Source organism: Myotis myotis, unplaced genomic scaffold, assembly GCF_014108235.1.
Source record: "Myotis myotis isolate mMyoMyo1 unplaced genomic scaffold, mMyoMyo1.p scaffold_m19_p_11, whole genome shotgun sequence".
In the NCBI taxonomy this organism is placed as follows: Eukaryota; Metazoa; Chordata; class Mammalia; order Chiroptera; family Vespertilionidae; genus Myotis; species Myotis myotis.
Genome location: NW_023416315.1, coordinates 46,317,725 through 46,341,646, shown reverse-complemented (window position 1 = coordinate 46,341,646; position 23,922 = coordinate 46,317,725). Strand labels below are relative to the sequence as shown.

Below are 23,922 nucleotides of genomic sequence, written 5' to 3'. Positions count from 1 at the left end.
AGAATTTGGTCATTGTACAATAAAACTTTCTTCCTTATAAATACATAGACTCCAGATAAGAAATTCCTATAGAATATCTGGTGTTAGTGATATTTTTTGATGTACTACTTTTTTATCATTCCATATAATAAAAGCCTAATATTCAAATCAACCGAACGACAGAACTACCAGTCAGTGGGGGGTAGGCCAGCGAACAGGCAGGGCCAGGCCAGCTAAGGTGGGTGCCAGCAGGCAGAGGGAGTGGATGACGATCAGGGGGCAGTGGTCGCAAGGTGATGGGGAGTGGGGCTGGCTGCTCGCTGGCTGGTACCATCCCCCAATCAGCCCATTGGTTGTCTCCCACAGAGGGGAGTGGGCCTAAACCGTCAGTCGGACATCCCCTGAGGGTTCCCTAACTGCAAGAGGGCACAGGCTGGGCTGAAGGACCAGTGCATGAATTTTTGTGCACTGGGCCTCTAGAAAGAATATAAATATGTTTAATTTAAATTGAAATATCACTAGAGCATGCATAAAATAAACCACTCCAAATTCTTTCCTGTATGAAATATAACTCTTTCATAATTATCTAGTACATCATCAAATCACACGAGTGTTACCTGAAATACTCATGGCAAGATGTTAAGAACCGTTTGGTCTTCTGAACTTAACGAGGGATTTTTAGAGATTTTTCTTGTCTTTTAAAAAAACAAACCTATCTGATTGTACATTTTCTTCATACAAAATTGGTTATAATAAAACTACACATAATATACACATATACTCCAAACCATTTTATGTTCAATTTCCAGAAACACATTTTAAAATATAACTCATTTTTTAAGGAAGCTTAAAATCCTTTAATTATTTTCCATTGCCTACCTATATCTATGTTAACTGTCCTTGACTGTTCCACTCATCCATCACTTCTTTTTGTTTTGCCCACTATATCCCAACTACATCAGACTCTTTCCATTCGGGGAATAGCTAAGCTCTTTTCTTTTTTAAATTCTTTGCATCTGCTATTTTTTTATTCCTGAAATTATTCCCCCATCCACCACTTTTTGCCTGACTAATGCCTACTTCATCTTTCAGTTTAAATGTCACCAAATATCCCCCACCCACTCTCCTGACCCAGTTACACAACTCAAAGTATGATGCACCAGTTAAATTATTTACACACACACACACACACACACACACACATACACATATGTGTGTGTGCATGCATTTATGTATAGTTTCTCCTACTAGCTCCTCGAGAACTTGGGCTAAGTCTAACTTCTTCACACATTGATCTTCATTACTGGGTAAGTACTACATGATAAATATTTGTTTAATGAATGCATCAGTAATTACCTGCTTGCAGAATTTTTTTTTCATTCAATTCCAAAATGCAGTTACATTATTTTGTTTAGTATTAAAATAGTTATATCTCTAAATTCTTTTGGTGGTAATGTTGGTAGCGTCATTTCTACTGGCTTCTATCATACATAAATCCATAGTTATTGATCACTTACCATGATAGTGCTAGGTCCTGGGAACACAATGGTGAATATATAAAACGTGTCGCCTGCCTTCATTATAAATACAGACACATCCGGGAGGCAAGCATGAAACAAGGACCTCAAAGTGTTCACAGAGAAGTCCAAATAGCTTCTGGAGGGTATTGTAAGATTTTACTCAGCTTTTTGGCTCATCTTCCCTTAATTTTCTATTATTTTTTAGTCCTAAATCTTGTCAATTTGAATATTAGTTTTTCTATATTATGAACACTTTTACCATTGTACTACTAGTAATTTGACTAAGTTTAGATTTACTTTTCTTTTATTTTCCCTGTTCTTTGTTCATTTTTTCCAGGCTCCTAATCTTTTAAATCCTGCCCCCTCTTCCTTATATTCCTAAGAATCTGATGACACTTTTAGTAGATTCAGTGACACATTTATTATCAAGGGAATAATGTAACTTTTCAAATGATAAGAACACCAGCAATTTTTAGAGATAAAATCATATAAAGGTTTCTTTTGCTAGCGCAAGATTAATAAATGTTTTTATCATAAGTTTTTAATTATATTTGAAGATGATCTAATAATGATAGATAATGCTTATTCAGTGCTTTCTACTTGCCAGGCTCTGTTTTATCTCATTTAATCGTCATTATAATGTTACACAGGCAGGTTACATCTATTTTAGAGAAAAGGAAGTATTCAAAGAACTTGTAATAAGAACACACTGAGGGGAAGATTTTCAATATTAATTGTGTTCGACCCTTTAGTTCTAATGAACTACTGAATGAATACTGAATTTAATTCTTTCCAGAAAAATAGAAAAAAAGAGAGGAACTCCTGTAGACGACAACAAAAAAAACACTGCCATCATCTGGGCAGGATATGAGCAAGAAGCTATTCAGAAGTCAGATTGCTTTTCAAACAGGCCTTGCCCAAAGAGCATCCCCTGAAGGAGCATGGTCTCCTCACCTTCAAATAGAAATGGCTTATCGGAGCTGCTCGTAATGCTAAAGACTGTAGAGTTGAAGGTTAGTGGGGTAAGGGACTAGTTTAGCAGGAGAGGTTTCTTTATCTTTGTTGGGAGGGTGATATAGCTTTTGGAGAAGAAAAACAACAGGCTTACAAGATAGAAATGCTAAGAACTGCAGAGAAACATAGAGTGGTAAAAATTTAAAGGGACTGGAATGAAAAAAAAAAAGAAGCTCAGAATTTATTCTAAAACAAACAAACAAACAAAGCAGTAATGTTGCTTTCTCTTTATTGTAGATACCAGAGGGTGTTTTATGAAAAAGGTAAACATCTACAGAGGAAATGATAATCTCTTATATAAGACCACTGCAGTCCTGGTAAAAAAACAACTTGATTTATTTTTAATTTTTTATTTTTTTGCATTGTATCACATGGAATCATAGATTTTGACAGCTGCAAAGACATGCTAAAAGTTACCTCATCAATTTACAGAGAAAAAAAGAGAGAAGTGTACTGACTGGCCCAAGGTTACACAGCTAGAGACAGAGCCGGTCCCAGAAACAAAACCTACTCCTTTTAAAATTAAAAATCTTGGTTTTATTATTTACTTATCTTTAAACTGAGATCATATACATAAAGTACATAATACTGAAATTTAGTCTAAGCCTAAAAAAGAACTGCAGTGTTTTAAAACAATTTAAAACAGAAACTTAAAATGCCACCCAAGCAAAAGTGAGGCCCAGTCTACTTGACAGTGTAAAGGGACCAGGACAAAGGCCTGGCAGGGACGGCCACTGTAAGTAAGGATCTAGCAAACTCCTTCATGAGGACTGAGCCAGGGTGGATGTGATTCGGCCGTCTTCCCAAGTCCAATTTGTGACCTGACTCCGTCTTGGACTGAGAAGAAGTCGAAGTGGAATTGAAATGCAGAAGCAGCAAGAGCTCACATTGCCAGGCAGTAGCAAACCTGGAATGATGAGTGTAGGGCTGTCCTTCCCAACTCTGGGGAAGTGAACCTGCCAGGGCCAACCAATTCAGAAAATTGCAAGAGTTCCTCACCTAGAGAGGAGATTTAATTTTTAAAGCAGCTTTAAAAGATTGACTTTGTTGGCAGATTTGAATTGCTTTTAGTTCCTCAGTGCCAGGGATGTTCTGTGATTGTGCAATCTGTGAGGAGATGAGTTTGAAACTCTAGCTCTAAGTTTCCCAAATACATGGTTACACATTGGGATTAAAAGCTTAGTAAATGTACTTACAGTTCCCAATGTTTTGTGTTGGCCACATTAATTCAGTAGTTTGAATCTTCATATTCTGCCTCTATCCACCTTAGAATATTATGAGAATTCTCAGGATGTCCACATATCTAAAAACATAACAAAGCCCACCTTAGCCCACTGGCCCTATCTAGAAACTGTGCAATTTCTTTCCTTCATGCCACAGTCCTGATAGGGAAAGAGGTAGGGTTGGCAAATGTGGTCTTCTGATCATCTGAAGTTTTATCACTTCTGCACTTGGTCAATGATGTACAGTGGCATAAGTTGGATCTTTTTATTTTTGTAATAGTAATGCCAACCTGAAAATGTTGACTTTATTAACTTCACAATACTGTGGCATGCATTTTAGTCAATTAAATTTTTGTTACCCTTCATACGGTTATGCTTGCAGTTGATTTTATCTGGAGTCCAAAATGATCTCCTGAAGTTTTCTCAGAAAGACAAACCCCTAAGCCTGTCTCCACCTACATGTCCAATAGGTACTTCAGATAGTATCTTCCCAAAACAGAACATGGTGTTTCCCCCTCACACAGATTTTCCTCTATTTTATATTCCAGTTGAGGCAGTAATATCTGCAAAACCACTAAAGCTAGAGCCCTGGCTCATCTATTCTTCTCCCACTTCCTACAGCTCCGATCGCAGGGTCTGATGATTTTGCCGCCTAATTATGCCTGAAAATGACCATTCCTCATCCTTTTCATCTCCTTTTCCTCGTTGAAGCCTTCATTCTTTCCATCCATGGGTTCGGTGTTCTAAAAGGCTAAATCTAAAGTGGCTCTCCCTTAAGCCATCCTCTTCTGTGCTTTAGAGCGACTATGGAAAAGGCACATGTGAAAAAGGCAGCCCGTGCCCACAGTCCTTCCCTGGCTCTCCATCTGCCAGGATTCAGACCCCACGCTTCTTAGTGACCCCAGAGCTCCCTCCATCCCTCTTCCCTCCTTATTAACTCAGCTTCTGGCATGGTGGCTGCTTGAAAGACCAGTGACTTCTTTTGTTTTATTGTTAATTTTTATGTTTCCTTTGTTTCTTGCCTCAATAACTTCGACATGGAATTCTGTCTTCCTGAAATAGTTCTGCCTACCATCTCCATTTGTTGTTGAATTCTACTGAAGTTTTGAGTTTGACCCTAGGTGCAGCCTCCTCTTTGTCTTTGTTCTAAGCTGGCTGGCTGGTTCCCCCTTTCTTGTTTAGTCCTGTCAGCCTCAGTGTCCGGGTGGAAACCACTGCCCTAGATCTGTCCCATCTGTTTTCAGATGGATATCCTTAAAGAACCTACTTTCCCTGCGGCAACAGGATCTCAGCACTGCCGCTCTTAACTGGGCCTGAACAACTGTCACATGTAAGACCCTCGCGGCATGGTTCATACACTCAATCCCTCTTCCTTGGAGCTTCGGCTTCCACATCAAATGGACTCAGAACTGCAGGGGGAACAGGTGTTTATCACTGAACCTTAGATTCTGAGGTTTTTGCTTTTCCTTCCATGAAATGGAATTCAGAAGACTATACACATAAGTGTCTTGGCTTTCATTTAGATTTTTTAGCTAACCAGCAGTGGTTTGGATCACTCTAATTTCTAATCCAGTTAAGAATTCTATATAATAAAGCATAATATGCAAATTGACCATCACATCCTCGCACAAGATGGCCACCCCCATGTGGGCACAAGATGGCTACTACAAGATGGCCGGCAGGGGAGGGCAGTTAGGGGGAACCAGGCCTGAAGGGGAAGGAGGGCAGTTGGGAGGGACCAGGCCTGCAGGGAGGCCAGTTGGGGGCGATTGGGCTGTTAGAGGAGCAGTTAGGCGTCAATCAGGCTGGCAAGGGAGTGATTAGGGGGTGATCAGGCAGGCAGGCAGGCAAATGGTTGGGAGCCAACAGTCCCAGATTGTGAGAGGAATGTCCAACTGCCAGTTTAGGCCCAATCCCACAGGGCAGTTGGACATTCACTGAGTGGTCCCTGATGGGAGAGGGTGCAGGCTGAGCTGAGGGACATCCCCCCCCACCCCGCAGTTCATGAATTTTGTGCACCGGGCCTCTAGTATCATCATAAGATGTTAAGGGAATCTATCTATATTTCTGTGGTTTTGTTGTAGTTTGCAAGGTTAAGTATTCAGATAGTAAATATTTTGTTTATTAATATAAAAGAAAGTCCCATAAGTGTGGGTTTATCAGTTATAATTAGACATAGCTACAATTGACAAAAACTGAAAATAATAACGTTATATCTGTTTCATATAAAATCAATCTGGAAGTAGAAGTCCAGAGTTGGCATGGTAAATTCAGGAAATCATAGGGGACTCAGACTCTGTCGGTGTTATTGCTACGTTAGTCTCAGCACTCAGCTCAATTTTATGTCCAAAATGACTCTCAAGGTTCTATCAAGCCTGAGTTCCAGGAAAGGGGAAGGGAGAAAGAAAAGGCACTCTCCCTTTAAGAACACTTCCCAGGAGTCCTTGGCTATAACTTAGCCTAATGTAGCTGAAAGGATTAGTAACAAGGATATATGAAATCTTAGGCTCCATGTGTTCAGCTAAATATTGGGGATTCCGTTACAAATGAAGAAGTGGAGAATGGATTTAGGGGAATAGTAGCAAACTGTATAATAGAGGATATTTACTTTTATAAAGAAAACCTTAAACCTTCTTTTTGTCTTTCTTCCCAGCTACAGTACCACTCCCACCCCCACCCCAACCAGAGATTTGTTCAAAGACCCCTGAGTCTGAAACCTCAAATAGTATAGAACCCTACTATGTTTTTGGCTATACATACATGCAGTTTGAGGTGTGACGACAAAACTAGCACAAATTCCTTTTTCATTCTTCACAATTTTACTGATAGAAAATTCATTCTTACTATAGATCTTAGCAACCGCAGCACACATTTTTTTCTTTTCTTATTAAATCAAGAAATTTTACTTTTCTACTTAGAGGAAGCATTTTTCAGCTTCTCTTTGGCATATATTAATGATCAGCATCGCTGCTTTTGTGTTTGGGGTCGTTGTTAAGCAAAATAAGTGTTACTTGAGCACAGGCACTGCAATGCCATAGCAGTCGATCTGACCATTGGGATGGCCTCTTGGTGACTAAAGAGTAGATAAGCATATACAGAGTGGATATGCTGCTCAACGGGATGATTCACATCCTGGTGGGGCAGAGCAGTATTGAGCAAGATTTCACCATGTTACTCAGAATGGCACGCAATTTAAAACTGGTAAGTTGTTTATTTCTGGAATTTTTTCTTTAATATTTTCAGGACACATTTGACTACGGGTTACTGAAGCAGTGGAAAATGAACCGGTGGCTAAGGAGAACTCCTATATTCAAAATTGTTCCTAATTTTGAAGGGAATACTGAGCATACAGCTCTCTCTTCCATCTATAGTAGGCTTAGATAAAAAGGATGGGAAGTAACAAGATAATATTAGTTTAATACTGACTTAGAGGAAGTATTGATATAATTTCCTAAAACGCCCAGTGATAACAGGACTTCATTTAAATGACAAGGCCAGGCTACATAAAGGGACAATTTGGTATTTGTAAGGGGTTCAAATTAGTATTTCCAGTATCTAGAGCAATGATGGCAAACCTTTTGAGCTTGGCGTGTCAGCATTTTGAAAAACCCTAACTTAACTCTGGTGCTGTGTCACATATAGAAATTTTTTGATATTTGCAACCATAGTAAAACAAAGACTTATATTTTTTATATTTATCCTATCTAATAAAAGACAAACATGGTAATTAACCATACCTCCGACATGCTTCCCATTGGCTAATCAGGGTGATATGCAAATTAACTGCCAACCAAGATGGCAGCCGGCAGCCATGCAGCTGAAGCAAACAGGAGGCTTGCTTGCTCCAGTGATGGAGGAAGCCAAGGTTCCCGCCTGCGTAGCCAGGCTCTGAGCTCCACTCTAAGCAACAATGTTAAACAAACCCAAGATACCTGCTTTCAGCAGTGGAGGCCTCAGAGCTGGAGCCGGCTCTCAGCTCCAGTGACAGCTATAGAAGGTAAATAAATCCCAGAATTAAAAAAAAGAAAAAAAGGAGAGGTTGGGAGCTTCAGTCGCCTGCCAGCCTGAAAATGGCCCTCAGCCCCTCACCCAGACTGGCCGGGCACCCCAGTGGAGACCCCTACCCTGAAGGGGGTGTGTCCAGCTGCAAACAGCCATCAGCCCCTCATCTAGGCTGGCCAGGCACTCAAGCGGAACCCTCACCCTGATCCGGGACACCCTTCAGGGCAAACCAGCCAGCCCCCACCCGTGCACCTGGCCTCTATGCTATACAGTAAAAGGGAATGACTGGTCACTATGACACACACTGACCACCAGGGGGCAGACTCTCAATGCAGGAGCTGCCCTCTGGTGGTCAGGGTGCTCTCATATAGGGAGCTCTGCTCAGCCACAAGCCAGGATGACGGCTGCCAGTACAGCGGTGGTGGTGGGAGCCTCTCCTGCCTCCTCAATAGGGCTAAGGATGTCCGACTGCAGCATAGGTCTGTTCCCTGCTGGCAAGTGGACATCCCCCGAGGGCTGCTGGGCTGCCAGAGGGATGTCTGATTGCCATCTTAGGCCCAATCCCCCCGGGGAGCAGGCCTAAGCCAGCAAGTGGTCATCCCTTGAGGGGTCCCAGACTGCGAGAGGGCACAGGCCGGGCTGAGGAAACCGCCCCCCCCCCCCCCAGAGTGCACAAATTTTTGTGCACCAGGCCTCTAGTTTTATATATTTAAATGCCATTTAACAAAGAAAAATCAACCAAAAAAAATGAGTTCGCATGTCACCTCTGACACGCGTGTCATAGGTTCTCCATCACTGATCTAGAGTAAGAATGTGAATATTTACTAATATCCTCCAAATTACCCTATATTTATTTTCTACCATTTCCCTTTTATTATAATCATGAAATTTTAATTTTTAGTATAGAGTGGGACAAAAGTAGGTTTATAGTTGTTTGTCTGAATAATAATACAATAATAAATAAATAAAAATTCAAGAATAAACTCTGTTTTATGTATTCACAACTATAAAACTACTTTGCCCCACCCTGTACAAATGGTTGTGACTAAAAAGGAAAGAGGCTAATAAATAATGCTTTAGATCTTTTTTGTTGATTTTACTTCTGGTGACATGTAAACAACTCCAGAAAACTTTCCCAAATTTCCTCCAGTGTTATTTTTTGTGTGTTTTTCCCTTCCTCGTTTCTATTTTTTTTCTTAACAGTCGTTACTTGTCTTTTGTCCCCATGATATGAGATGTCAAGCAGATGGTACACATATGTCAAGAAAAATATGCCTCAAATCCTAAATGTCCAAATTTTACTCAAATTGAGTATAAAGGAATAAATCATGTAAAAAAGAAAATTGATCTGGGAAAATTCGTCAAATGGAAAGATGGCTGGGAGTTTTTTGTAGAGAAGAAAAAATATTGTAGGTTACAAAAGACAGTAAAAATCTAAAACTATGTAGTTACTATTGCCTCCCATTCAGAAAATAAATATGTAAATCAAGTTTTCCTGGACTGCACTTAGCAGAACTCTAATGCTAAAGGGGCAAATATTGTCTCCATAATTTTAAAGGGATTCTGTAGCACAGTGAATTTGAAGAATGTGCCATACCATGCTCCCTCATGGAGCTTCAAAATACATGTGAATATCCAAGGCCCTTGACAATTCTGCAACAAAGCGACCCATGTAAAGCATCTCAGCATTTCTAAAACTTATGCAAGCCCTGGGCATTTTGTTCTCCTCAGCACAACTTTTGAGTGTCCTACATACGGCTCTGCAAGAAACTGTTTGGGTAAAGCTTCCCTAAGTCACTGAAGAAATACTTCCTATCTTAAGAAATGTCCATAGGAAGGGATTCGATGTGTTTTCTTATTCATTTAAATATTCCTTAGCCTTCAGAATTATGAAGTTCTGCCTGGTACCTAAACTGTCTAACTCAAATATCAATCTTTTTTTTTTTTTCTTCAAATTCTTACTCCTAACCAGAAGGTCTTGAGAATTTTCTCTCATAACGGCTCTTGGAACAACCAATGAAAAATATTAAATCATAAGTGCACCTTGTCTTCGGTACATTAAAGGTCCATAGTCACTTTTATAATTACATAATGTCAAATTTCCACTTATATTATTTATTTTTTATAGGATATAAAGTCTTTGTTTCAGAGTATAGTCATATATTCTAAATTATCACTGTTGTTTTGGGTGGGTTTTTTTTTGGATTTTAGCCACCTAAAACTCAGTGGTCTGAAAACTAGATATTTGTAAAGCTTTAAAAACACATGGAAAAAATAATATAAAAATCCATCTGCCTTTTCTCTACTTCATTTTATTGCAATATGTTACCCAAGTTGACTTCTCTCAGTTTAGAAACGTCATCAAATGAAAACCTTTTGCTAATTGAGTAACAATATTGTGAAACTTCTCAATGCACAGCAGATGGTTTATTTGCACATAAGTAGTGAGTGGACTATTATTGACTCAGAACTTTTTGCAATAATTGATATGACTTTTCCCCTCAGTGTTCTGACATTGACACTTCATGCAAGAAACTCAGATGGGAAATGTTCAGCAATGTAAACTAAACTATGTTAGGTTGTGTGAAGTAAACACCTGTATCTATTAACAAACTAGAACCTAGTTTTCCATTTTTATTTTTAACTAGAGGCCCAGTGCACAAAAATTTGTGCACTCGGGAGGGTCTCTCAGCCCGGCGTGTGCCCTCTCGCAGTCTGGGACCCCTCAGGGAATGACCACCTGCTGGCTTAGGACCGCTCCCTGGGGGATTGGGCCAGGGCTGGCAGTCAGACATCCTTCTGGTAGCCCGGGAGCCCTTGGGGGATGTCCACTTGCTAGCGGGGAGCAGGCCTAGCTGCAGTTGGACATCCTTAGTGCTGCTGAGGAGGTGTGAGAGGCTCCCACCACCACCACTGTACTGGCAGCTGTCAGCCTGGCTTGTGGCTGAACAGAACTCCCCCTGTGGGAGCACACTGACCACCAGAAGGCAGCTCCTGCATTAAGCATCCAGCTCAATGCAGGAGCTTCCCCCTGGTGGTCAGTGTATGTCATAGTGACCAGTCATTCCCAGTCTTTCTGCTGTTAGGGTCAATTTGCACATAACCCTTTTATTATATAGGATAGAGGCCTGGTGCATGGGTGGGGGCCGGCTGGTTTGCCCTGAAGGGTGTCCCAGATCAGGGTGGGGGTCCTGCTGGGATGCCTGGCCAGCCTGGGTGAGGGGCTGATGGCTGTTTGAAGGCTGGCCAGAGCCCCTTCAGGGTGGGGGTACCCACTGGGGTGCCTGGACAGCTAGGTGAGGGGCTGAGGGCCATTTTCAGGCTAGCCAAGCCCCCCAGCAGGGACCCTCAATCCATGAGGGTGTGGCCGTCCTGGGTGAGGGGCTGATGGCTGTTTTCAGGTGCCATTGCCCCCAGCCACCCAAGCTCCCAGTGGAGACTGGCTGGAAGCAGGTATCTGGAATTTATTTAGCTTCTATAATTGAAACTTTGTTGCCTTTTGTGGAGGCCACAGCCAGCCAGAGGAGGCGGGAAGCTTAGCCTCCTCCATCGCCGGCGCAACCAAGTCTCCTGCTTGTTCCAGCTCCAAGGCTGCTGGCTGCCATCTTGGTTGGGTTAATTTGCATATAGTCACTCTGATTGGCTGGTGGGCGTGGCTTGGGTTAGCAAAGGTACGGTCAATTAGCACCTTTGTCTTTTATTAGTGTAGATAACCACATTTACAAATATATATATTATATCTTTAGAGTTAATGCTTTCTTTTCTAGCTGTATCTTCTAGTATTTGAAATATAATAAACCACTTAAAAATAGTCCCATTTATTATTTAAAATCTAAATAATAAAATTAAATACAAAATCCTAAAATTCTAAGTCCTCAATTAGAGTTGTGTAATTTCTACAAATCTTATAAATCTGTGGGTTATACTGATAAGCCTTCAAAAAGATGATAGATTATTGAATAATTATAAAATATATAGATTATTATCATTATGTGTGAAGCACTCTGCAAAATAAAGAATATATAAATATTAATAGCAAGACATTGCTGTTGTTTCCAAAGAGTTTAAATGGGGTGGAGGTAAATTACACATTAAATACAAAGTAAAAAAAAAAAAGAACCTCATGTAGTTATAGGCAGACTATTATAACAAGTGACCAAGAAGCTTTAGCAAACCCAGCTGTAATCTGGGGAAGGGGTGATTTCTACATGAGGATACTGAGGATGGATTCACAGAAGAAGTTACATGACAGTTGAAGGTTTTGAAGAATTAAAGAAAAGCCTAATGTTCACAGGGACTGTTGAATGCAGCCATGACACCTAAATGCGAAGTAATGTTCCCAATGATGAAATAAAGCGATGGGTGTTCAGGAGTATTTGGGAGAGATGAGAGCCCAAAGCTAGTTTGGAGTTAAAGTTAGATTGATAGTTTTGTTTTGTTTGATGTTGTTGTTTACCTTTTTAAAGCATACATATACTTATAATGTATCATCTAATACTTCTTTTTAAATATATAAAAGTAGAAGTGTTTTTCATTTGCTCAGTATTTTCTGTTTTGCTTAGATGCATTTTAGGCAAGATGTTCTTGCCTGTAAAGTTTGTTCAATTTACTACAATATTATTTTTATCTTGAAGTTACTTTTAAATTTCAGTCTTCCTAAACAATACATGCAATGAAGATATTTGTAAATGTAAGGTGCAAAAGAAAAATAGACTGTCTAGAATAAGACTTTTATTCTGAATTTTACATGAAAGGGTTGTAATTTGGTAAAATTCTATTGACTGTATTGATTAAGGATGGGTCTGTGTAGGAAAATAATGGATAGAATTCTGGACTAAAACACTGAGAAAATGCAAACCAAGGTGATTCTGTTTGGGACACTAACAAATGGTGACTAATTAAAGCATTACAGTTTGTAAGAGTGAATAAATAACTTATATTAAAAAGCTAACAGAAATATTGTCCAAGTTTTAGTTATCAGATTCTGGATATTTACACTGCTTGAGATTCTGTTCAATGCTATCTCTTAAAGAAACTAACACCGGAAATTAATAAGTGCATATATTCTGCTTGCATTAAAATCATAAAGAAGATCAGATATTTTATCGTGGCCTCTAGAATCAGATGCATTAATCGTGAGATAGGTATTTATACCAGAAAAAATAGAGCAACCCTTTTGGGAAGAGGCAGAATAGCATAACTTGAAATAATCAATGGTGTTACGGCTCTTTTTGGTTTGATCAATTGATAATTAGTCCTTTCAATCTTGCTTGCGATTTGAATCAAATGAACCCATTTGGTTCATATTTATTCTGACTTTAATACATATTTTGAAAATGTACTCCAAATTAATTAATTGAATCATCTATAATTATCCATGTAATAGAGAGTGATATAGTAAAGACATGAAGATGATCATTCATGACAATATTTTATATATATTAGCAAATTATATCATAGTGCCATTCTAGGAAATATGAAGGATGACTATTGCACAGTGGAAGAAATTGAAGGGTGCAGAAATTAATGGTTTACTAAAGACTGCTGTTATTGCCATGGATATATGTTGAAATAAAATAATAACTTTTGTCTTAGTTCTATAAACAGATTATATGACATTTCTTTTCTAAAAAATTTATCTTTATTATTGAAATCATTACAGATGTGCCCTTTTATTTGCATGTTATTTCTGTCAATAAAATGATTGTCATTTATTGCATTAAGCACTAGAGCAGATTCAAATATGCTCATATATATCATAATAAGAGAATTGAAGCATTTAGGTAAAATATTTTATTATCATTAAGAATAATATTAATATAATCATGGTTATAAAAATAACAACTTTATTAACTACAGACACTTCATATACAAGTCATAACCACAGTGTTCCCTTTTTGGGTAAGCATCCTGCTATACCACTGAATAGGCAGCTTATCAGTTTCCTATTTACACACACAACACAGTCATAACATCCACAGTATTCCATTTTCAGTTTCCTAAAGACAGAAACTTTTTGTGCAAATGGAAGTTATCTACTTAAAATTACACTGTTAAGATTTCTAAGGTCCAGAAAGTTTTAATGTATTCTTTTTTTTTGTATTAGTAAATTCTTAGTTCAGAACTTAATTGAACTTTAAAAGATAACCTATTTTTGGACTTTATTTTGAAAAGTAATTTGTTCACACTATGTCTTTTTATTCAAATTATTTTTGTTTTTCAAATGTTTGTCTATAAACATGAGATATAATTATTTGAAAGTAGTCAATTTTTGAACCTTAGTAAATCATCACTTTAATGTTTTTTAGTAGTAGAGTTTATTAAAATTATTTACACCATGATCCCTACATTGCAAAACCAGTATTTCTTTAAAAACATATGCTTTGAAACAACAAGAAAATGCCCGGCAGCAATTTTTAACTTCTTGACAGTGTTTTTTTTCTTCAAGAGAATGCTGTGGCTATAACATTCACTTTGTACAGTACCATTGGTACCAACAAGAAATATTCACAGGAATAAGTGAAATATAATTTTGCTATCACATACCATTATTGTTATTTTTCTTGCTTTCCAGTGTCTCATATTTCCCACAGTTTGAAACACTTAGATAGTAAGCAAGAGCCTGTTGATACTAGAGATTGGTTCAATAGAAACCATCTTACTGAGGACCTGCCCACAGCACATAGGTAAGAGTCATACATATTTTACAATAAAATTAAAGCAGTATACAAAAGGATTATCATCCCTTCTGCACAGCAGAGGCATTATGACACATATTTTAATTTTACATTACTATTCCTGGTAGACATCAGAAAATGTCCATAATTATAACAACATATGACCATTATTCAAACAGCCAAAACAAAAATAGCAATGAAAACTTCTAATTTGAAAGATAGTTTGATCCATGACTCAAAATGAAATGGATTTTGGGATAAATTGGATTTTTCATGATTTGTAGTTTATTAAGAAAAGAATGCCCAGGTAGTAGTATCCTTCACCAAATAAAAATATAGGATTATACCCTGTCCTGCCACCTAAAATAACAGATTTTGTTCATCTTGCTTTTATTGTCAATTCCTCCCTTTTCCCTCTATTACAAAGAAAACTTCCCAAAGGGAGAACTGTTTTGTACAGCATGTCTGATGGATTATTGGTGATGCTTTTTACTCTTCAATAAAATCCTTGGCCTTCATAAAGATCATTCAAGAGAAGCTAGTTGGAGAAGTGGGAATGCTGGATTTGAATCATTCAAATCATTATTTTCAAAGATCTTCTGTAAGGAAGATTTTGTAAAAATTTAGAACCTATCCTATTACTCTTTATCTCACTTCTTGACAATATATAATATTCAGCTAATCACAACAAATACAGTAATATGATAATTTACTTATTATCATACAGAATACAAAATTTGAATGACTATTTCCCGTGGTGTTAGGAAAGATCTATGTAAAATGAAGTTAAGATCAAAGAAAGATATCTTGATAAAATAGCTCATTTAACAGATTCAATCTTTTAAAAAATTGAATACAGAGAGTTTGGACAAGTCATTTTCTTTCCTTTTATTTTACGTTTTTACTTTACTTGAGTAAAATTTTATTAGGCTAAAAGACCTCCAGGTAGAAAAAAAGTATTTCAATTTTTTTCTTCAATATATACTTTAATGAATAATTTGAAAAGGGGCTATTAGCAAATCTTTGAAGGCAAGAAAATTTTCCCCTGAAATACTTTTTAAAAATTAAAGAGGATGAGTTAGAAGCCAATCACAGCAAGTCTTAGAGTTACCTTACTGAAATACATTTTAAATGCCAAAATACTTTTAAATTTCAATTGCTTATTCATCTAAGATTTTAAAAAATACTATAGGAAAATAAATCTAAAAATATCTTACATAAAAATGTGGCCCTAAATTTGGAAGAAATGACACTAATACGCATATCACCCTCTTCCCTTTAAGAATTAGAAACTACATAAAATAACTAAGATGATAAATATATGTAGCTACCTAGATTAGGTGTTATTTAACATTGTGGGACATGAACACACATTCAATGCCAACCCTAGAGGTCATCTGCAGATTATATATCAGGATGAGCTTGTCATTTCTATTTTGCACCTTTCCTTAATATTTCTACTGGTCTTTACATTTGTTTGTTTTTTCTTAAGGAAAAACTATAAGTACTCTTTCAGAATATTTAAGGGTTACATTAGATACACCACAATTTGAACTCTAGTGCATGCACCTGTGTACCCAGGCTTGTGTATATGGGTACAAGTTCTTATAAAAAGTATGTATACTAATATTACAGGATACATAGTAAGGAGAAACAAATGAAATATAATGTATGGCATATGAAAGGTAATATAATTTAATATTGAGTTACAATTTTAAAAAACAAGGTATAAATTATTTTTGTGAGGTTAAAATAATGTTTAACTTATGGTGCATTCATTCTTAAGAAACTAACCTTGGAAAGCAGTGTAGAGAGATTAATTGATTTTCCCATTAAGTCTTTTATCATCCAGCAATTATACCTTTGCATTTTTTAATCCATTCAAGTATCTTCAGGAGATATGTTTCTGCACTTGCATGTACCTTAATTCACTTCAACATTTACAAAATAACATTCACAAACAAAACAACAGGAAACACCCATAAATATTAATGAGTATCTAACAAACATGACACTCAAGTGTCTTAGGATTGTTTTAAGTGACATTTTAATTACATGTTCTCTGAATCCTCATGTAAAAGAGAGTTGTATTGATGGAAATTTCAGGCACAGTTACATCAGCTATGACTGCGGTACCTTATACGTTAATATAACTTTATGTATCCATTTTGCATAATATGCTACTCGGACAAAAATGCCAGGACGATTTGCAATGGCACATCCACGACCAGGAACAATAACTCCAAGAACCATTCTCATTTTATGTTGTTCACAAACAAGCGGGCCACCATAATCCCCCTAGGAAGAAGACATGTGACATAACAACTAATTATTTTAGAAATAAAATTGAATGATTCATTAACATTTTCTATATAGATTTGTATCTCAAAGGTACATATATAAAAAAAGAGAATAACTTTAATTTAAATAAAATTTATGTACTAGCCCTAACCGGTTTGGCTCAGTGGATAGAGCATCGGCCTGTGGACTGAAAGGTCCCAGGTTCGATTTCAGTCAAGGACATGTACCTTGGTTGTGGGCACATACCCAGTAGGGGGTATGCAGGAGGCAGCTGATCGATGTTTCTAACTCTCTATTCCTTTCCTTTCCTCTCTGTGAAAAACCAATACAAATATATTTAAAAAATATATATATATATATTAAAAAAAATTTATGTACTAAACCATTAATTATCTTTCTATTGAATTAACTAAGACTGAGATAAGTACAAAAGTTCAAAGTGTTCTATAATGTGTAGTATTCATTTGAGAATGACATATTTTCCTCTTTGAAAGTGGATTTTGCCTCTTTGGAATGCATACTAACACATAGCCACTGATAGCTATTTAAGAAGGTACATTTTTATATTTATTTTTACTTTCTTCTGCTGTTTAAAATACGTTCAATACAGAAAATTTGGAAAATGTAGATAAATGCAAGTACCAATAAAAACCTGTAATTATACATGTTTAATGATTAAACTGCATTAAATTTCCTCTTATTTGTAAAGCTTTTTTTCCTTCCTCCAATCCTGTCTCTAAAATGATCTTAACAAGTGAAACAAAAACATATAATTGATAAAAATAATTTTATTTACTATTTAGATATTGCTTTTCCAGGCTTAAAGAAGGAATGTTTTTGCACTTACTATTGGCATTAGTAGTTATACATAGTTATGCTTACATTTTATACCCCTCCTTGAGGAAGGCAGACTGTGATTTTATGGCATTTTTTGTATGGTAACCCTGTTATATCATCAGATATAGATATGTGATAGATAGATGAATAGATTGATTTTTTTGTATATTTTTATATTCACATATATGGGATGGGGCAAAAGTAGGCTTACAGCTGTTTGTATGGAAAATAATACAATAATGAATATATAAGAATACAAGAATAAACACTGTATTTCACATACTCATAACTGTAAACCTGCTTTTGCCCCCACCCTATATTTACACTATTGCTGTATATAATCATTACAAATGTGCTTCATCACTTTCATGAACTATGTAGCCTCTTACAATTGTGATAATGACTTTCAGCAACCTGGTATGAAGAAGAGTGTTTGACACTATCTTAATTCTCCCACAACAGCGAAGTGATGAGATAGAAATAAACTACTGCGAAATTTAGTTCTGTGATACAGGTGGAAAGGAGAGAGCTATCAACATTCTATGATGGAAAAAATCAAAGTAAGGGTGAAGTAGAATATAAAACAGTGAAAAAAAATAGTTCATTCTACGAGACTTCATATAAATTATGCCACATGAGTTAATAAATTTGATTTTAAAATAAAATCACCAGTAAACTGCTTTATCTTCAAAGCAATTTACATTGGATACCTTTTACTAAATGTGATGCTACAAACATTTGGGAGATTTATTTTTAAGTGGTTTCAGTGATTTATTGCCCTGTTTTTTTTTAAATATATTCTAGAGGATAAATCCATTCTTGAGAAGTGGTAGAATCAACCTGAAGTCAAATCTTGTCCATATAATAAAAATAACAAGTATGTGATAATGTGATGAAAACTCCAATGCTAAAGTTAGGAATCTAAGAATGTATAGATGATAAACCGGATTACAGGCTATTCCTGAAGAGCAGTTGCCAAAGCATTTTTAGTAATGGCAGTAGGGCTGGGATAAGTGCATAGCATCTTAAATGATAGCAAAGATTGGGTCTAGCTCAAACTTCATGCTCACAGGGATCTTAGTGGGGAAGGAAGGAAGGAAGGAAGGAAGGAAGGAAGGAAGGAAGGAAGGAAGGAAGGAAGGAAGGAAGGCAGAGAGGGAGGGAGGGTGGGAGGAAGGAAAAGTGGTAGGGAGGGAGGATTCCTTTCTCCTTGTTATTTTCATTAGTTATAATGAACACAGTAATACTGACTTACTGGAAAAACAGGAATTTAAAAGTGGTTATAAATATATAATCTGTTTCTAGCCATATCATCTTAAGCAGTTCTAAAATATTCTTAACTAAGTAAATGCTTTCTTTTCAGGAATAAATCTCAGAGCAATATATTTAACACATGCATTTCTATAAATATTAATGCTCCATACTTAGGCCATTTCCTACAAGTCAAAAGACATTTCACTAATACTGAACTCAATCTATGCTTTGCTACACATAATATTCTACAATTCCACAGCTCCCGGGCTTAAGGAGTGTGTTGTTACATTCAAAAATACATCTAAAGTAACAGTTTAACAGCTTGTCTATGTAAAACAGGGATAGGAACACTGCCAAGTTGAAAGAACAGTTGCCTAACAAATTATAATGTCCAAGCTCTTACAGTCATAGACTTTGACCTTTTGGTTTTTAAAATAGAATTTGTTAACACACACACACACACACACACACACACACACACACACACACACACACTGACTTAATGAAAAACACATGTAAAAGTTAAAAGCTAGACAGGTATTTCTTTTAAAAATATATATATTTTTTATTGATTTTAGAGAGGGACAGGTAGAGAAAGACAGAAACATCGATGATGAGAATCATTGATCAGCTGTCTCCTGCAAGACCCTAGCTACTAGGGATCGAGTCTGCAACCTGGGCATGTACCCTGACCTCCTGGTTCATAGGTGGACTCTCAACCACTGAGCCACACTGGTTGGGTTAGATAGATATTTCTTAATAAAATTATTAATATAGTCCATTTAGGGAGAATTTGGGAACATTAGATAAATTTAGAAAAACATTAGAACAATTAAAGCTATTATATCAAAATCCTATTGGATACTTCTCATTTATACAGCTTCTTTTAGAGTCCTGGCTCTATTAGTTTATTGGGGCTTTTTGTTTGTGTTTTGGGATTTTTTGTGTTGTTTTTAGAGACAAATGCCATCATAGTTTACTGCTAATGAAACATGGATTGTATCACTGTTTAGTTAAAAAAAAAAAAAAAGTACAAAGATAATACAGGGTTATCTTTCCCAATTCCTCTCTCTGGGAACATGTTGGTGTATAATGATTTTCGTTTGAAAAATATAGACAAAATAAACATGCGAAACTATGCTACTAATCACTTATGCCTTATTTAAAAAGCTCCCTTGCCAAAGGGATAATGGATAGAGTGTCGGCCTGTGGACTGAAAGGTCCCAGGTTCGATTCCGGTCAAGGGCATGTACCTGGGTTGAGGGCACATCCCCAGTGGGAGATGTGCAGGAGGCAGCTGATCGATGTTTCTCTCTCATCGATGTTTCTAACTCTCTATCTCTCTCCCTTCCTCTCTGTAAAAAAATCAATAAAATATATTAAAAAAAAAAAGCTCCCTTTTTACCTCGCATGGTCCCGCTGCAATATTTTCAGCTCCAGCACATATTTCAGATTCATTCAGAGTCACCTTCCCTTGATGATATTGGCTGCATTTCTCATTCCCCATAATAAAGAGATGTGCTACTCGTAATAGATCATCAGAGTTGATCACTAGAGTGGTGCAAAAAAATTTAGTTAATGAGCACAGGGTCCAGTGAGAAAAAATAAGAAACAAATACAATTTTTAATAAAATAAATATGGTATTGCCTTATCTTATGAAAAATAACTTACATCCAGTGTAGCCCCAGCCATAAACACTGCAAGTGGTTTTTTCAGGAATTATGCATCCATAATTGGGTAAATCAATTGTACTAACAAAATTATCCAGGACAGCAGGTCTGAAAAGACAAAATATAATGGTAGTATTCTCGATTGGATTCAGTACAAAATTAACAGATTGAAATGTACTGTTAATATTTAATATGATGTTTAGAGAGAATAAGAAGTCATGTTTCTTAAAAAAGAAAACAGAAAAAGGGAATGTTTAATATATAATTTAGAAATCTGTAGTAGATGGTAGGTAAATCAGTTATGCACACATATACATTCATATATTACACATGACTTATGTTTCTATAACAAGTCTACATGAGAGCAGAAGAATAGCCACATAGTGAAAAGAGCTTTAACAATTTCAATCTAGGTTAAAAATACAAAACCTCCTATAGGAACTAACCTAGCAAGCTTCAGTAATACCAGATCTGATCCTTCAGGCCCGTATACCACCTGGGAAACATTGAGAACCTGTTTGCGCCTCTCATCTCCTCTTCCATGGACATCATGAATCCCAAGCCAAACTTCATAGTCTTTTAAGTCTTTGTTTCTAAGTAAAAAACAAAAAATGTAAAATATAATTTTAAATTGTGTAAAGATTATTCATATATATTATTTTACCTTACAAGTACAGAAAAATCACCTAAATTTAAAATCTCATTCAAAGTATAATAAAGAGCAACGTATTTATTATGCAAAGTTCTGACGGCTAGAAGTACATATAAGGGATAGCTTATAAACTGATGAAAATCTAAATGGCTGTTTCAAACATTTTTGATTATGTTTTTCTAGAGAGAAAAAATTTTCAGGCAATTTTACTACAAAGTTTCCTTTCACTTCAGCTGTGTGTGTGTGTATGTGTGTTTGGTTTCTTAATGGGGGTTGGTGATTTATACTAACAAAATCGGAGTGACCTTGATGAGAATCAGGAAGTTAGCTTACAAATGCTGCCTCCCATCTTTTTCTTACAGCGGTTCTCAACCTGTGGGTCGCGACCATTTTGGCGGTCGAATGACCCTTTCACAGGGGTTGCCTAAGACCATCCTGCATATCAGATATTTACATTACGATTCATAACAGTAGCAACATTACAGTTATGAAGTAGCAACGAAAATAATTTTATGGTTGGGTCACAACCTGAGGAACTGTATTTAAAGGGCCAGAAGGTTGAGGACCACTGCTAGACTGTTTCATTGGAAATTATTCCCAGGATGATCTGGAGGCAGTCTCTACATAAGAAAGCAGAAATGAGGATTGAAAGTTTTTGATAATTCACTAATGCCACCCCAATCAATTCAATAATAAAAAGAAACACAAACAGAAAAAGAATTTGTATCTAGAAATATAGAGTGCAAGAGGTTGTAATTAAATTATTTGCATAAGTCTAGCAACTTTCCCCTCAAATTAGAGTAATGCCAATTGTGGGAAAAGGTGAATAGAAGCAGTACCCAGTAAGTAAGTATAATTAAGTCAAAGAAAGTTTTGTTAGCTAAATCTTAAAAAAAAAAAAAAAAAAATTAGTGTCTTCACCCATGCTGGTTAATCTCTGTTAAATAAATACACATACTGAGTCTAAAGCTAAGTGGAAGCCATGCATATTTTTAAATGCTCAAAACAAATAATTGGTTTCAGAAACACTTTACCGAGAAGGGAAACACTGCCTTGCGGTAAGAATCCAACTTTCCTTTATCAATGATCCTCCGCAGATATGTTTATTTCTACAAGAAAGAGGAAAGAGAAACAAGTAACATCTGTGCAGGAAGGTTGGCTGCCAATTAATGTGAAATCTATGGCTATGTTTGTTAAAAATAAATGCATTTGAGAGAAAAATGTAGAAATTAACCCAACTAGAATAAAATGAGTAATCCTTTTATCAGAAAGATGACATTTGGTGACAGTAGCATTAGCATTTTTTTATAATGTGATTACAATTTTATGAAATCAACTTTATTTTTGTATGTGGAACCCTGCCACTACATACCAAGATTTATTCCTGTGAGAGAAAGTATGTGCTACACATATAGGATAATTAGAATGAACAAAAATATGAACCATAAAAACAACATAGGCCTATTCAGTGTTTAATTATGAAAAATGCAAATTTAAGTTTTTATTTACACTCTAAAAGACATGTGGTGGCAGCAATATATAAAATTTGGACACTATTTCCTTCATTCATTACCATTATTTAGCTCTGAGATGTTAACTTAAAATACAACTGAGTTTGAATACATTTGTTTGTTCAGCTTAAGACCAGCAACATATCATTAAAGCAAGTTTGCAAGACATATCATCTGGAAAAATTTTAAGATATTTGTGGAGAATAATAAACACTAGTACATTTATTTGGTGATATCCAAAATCTGTAAATCCATTGTTTTTTTGGCAGAGAAATAAAAAAAAGTAGAACTTTTCACAATTTACATTTCCAAAGTGTACAGATGTTCAGTGCTTGAGAGAATAATAGCAAAAGATTCCCAGATTAAGACCATGGTTATTTATGGCCTGTACCACACAGGAGGATAAGAGTATATATCGAGTTTTAATTTCTGTTCCTCTCAGTATGTGTTTTGGAAGAATAGCTAAACAGCTGTTGTTACTAGAGAACTTGGATTTAAAAGAAAAATATTTTTCCCCTAAAAGTTTATAGTACTCTGATCTAATGAAAAACAATTTTATCTACTTCTCCTCAGAAACTTCCAAAGGAGTATCCTTATATATTGTATTGGTAATAATAAATTCATATGTACATACCTTTTTTATGGAGTTATGAGATTTGCAAAGAATAACTAATTAATTTAGAGATGTGGATTTTTGAAACATTTTCTATAATAAATAGAATGAAACACTCCCCCCTAAATTTTGCAGCCTTCATTAAATCTTCATCTTGTACAATTAGCTTTAAAATTCTGGTGAGTTTCACAACTCTATTTCAGTACTACACACCTAGGACAGCTACCCTACAATTATCATCACACATATTTATAAAAGTTGGTCATTTATTCCTCAAAAGAAAGACATACTAGAAGAGAACTTTAGACCATCTTCTACCTGGTATATATCAAAGGATTCTGTTTGCTAAGAATTGTCTTATTTATAAAAGAACTTTGGTTTCAAGTTGTCTCTTTTCTACTTTAATATCACTGTGACTTCATTGTAGTAAAATATGTACTTTCTTTCTCTACTCTAGGAGGCTATAGTTCAAGGAACAGAGAGGGTTTCCCAAAAAAAGTTATATTTGAGTTGGTATTTGAAGAATGAGAAGGATTTTCCAAGCATAAAATATGGAGGAAGAAAGCTACAACTGTAGTGGGTAGAACAGCACAAAGGCTTAGAGGGGAAACGTAAGGTGTCTTAAAAACAATAGAAAATGTGGTTAGAATTCAGGTTCATTGTGATGA

The 23,922-nt window shown here is 36.2% G+C and overlaps 1 protein-coding gene across 2 annotated transcripts in view; it reads right to left on the bottom strand.

Annotated features, from left to right (window-relative positions):
* Positions 1 to 13,516: 13,516 nt before the first annotated feature.
* The window catches only part of HGF (hepatocyte growth factor), a 72,627-nt gene continuing 62,221 nt past the window's right edge, over positions 13,517 to 23,922 (bottom strand). For both annotated transcript variants that reach the window (XM_036328346.1, XM_036328348.1), the window contains exons 14-18: positions 22,165 to 22,239; positions 20,925 to 21,071; positions 20,480 to 20,586; positions 20,213 to 20,358; positions 13,517 to 16,713 (exon numbers count right to left, since the gene is read on the bottom strand). In XM_036328346.1, the coding sequence (XP_036184239.1) occupies positions 16,537 to 16,713; positions 20,213 to 20,358; positions 20,480 to 20,586; positions 20,925 to 21,071; positions 22,165 to 22,239 (652 nt within the window). In that variant the 3' untranslated portion in view covers positions 13,517 to 16,536. The remainder of the gene's footprint in view (positions 16,714 to 20,212; positions 20,359 to 20,479; positions 20,587 to 20,924; positions 21,072 to 22,164; positions 22,240 to 23,922) is intronic.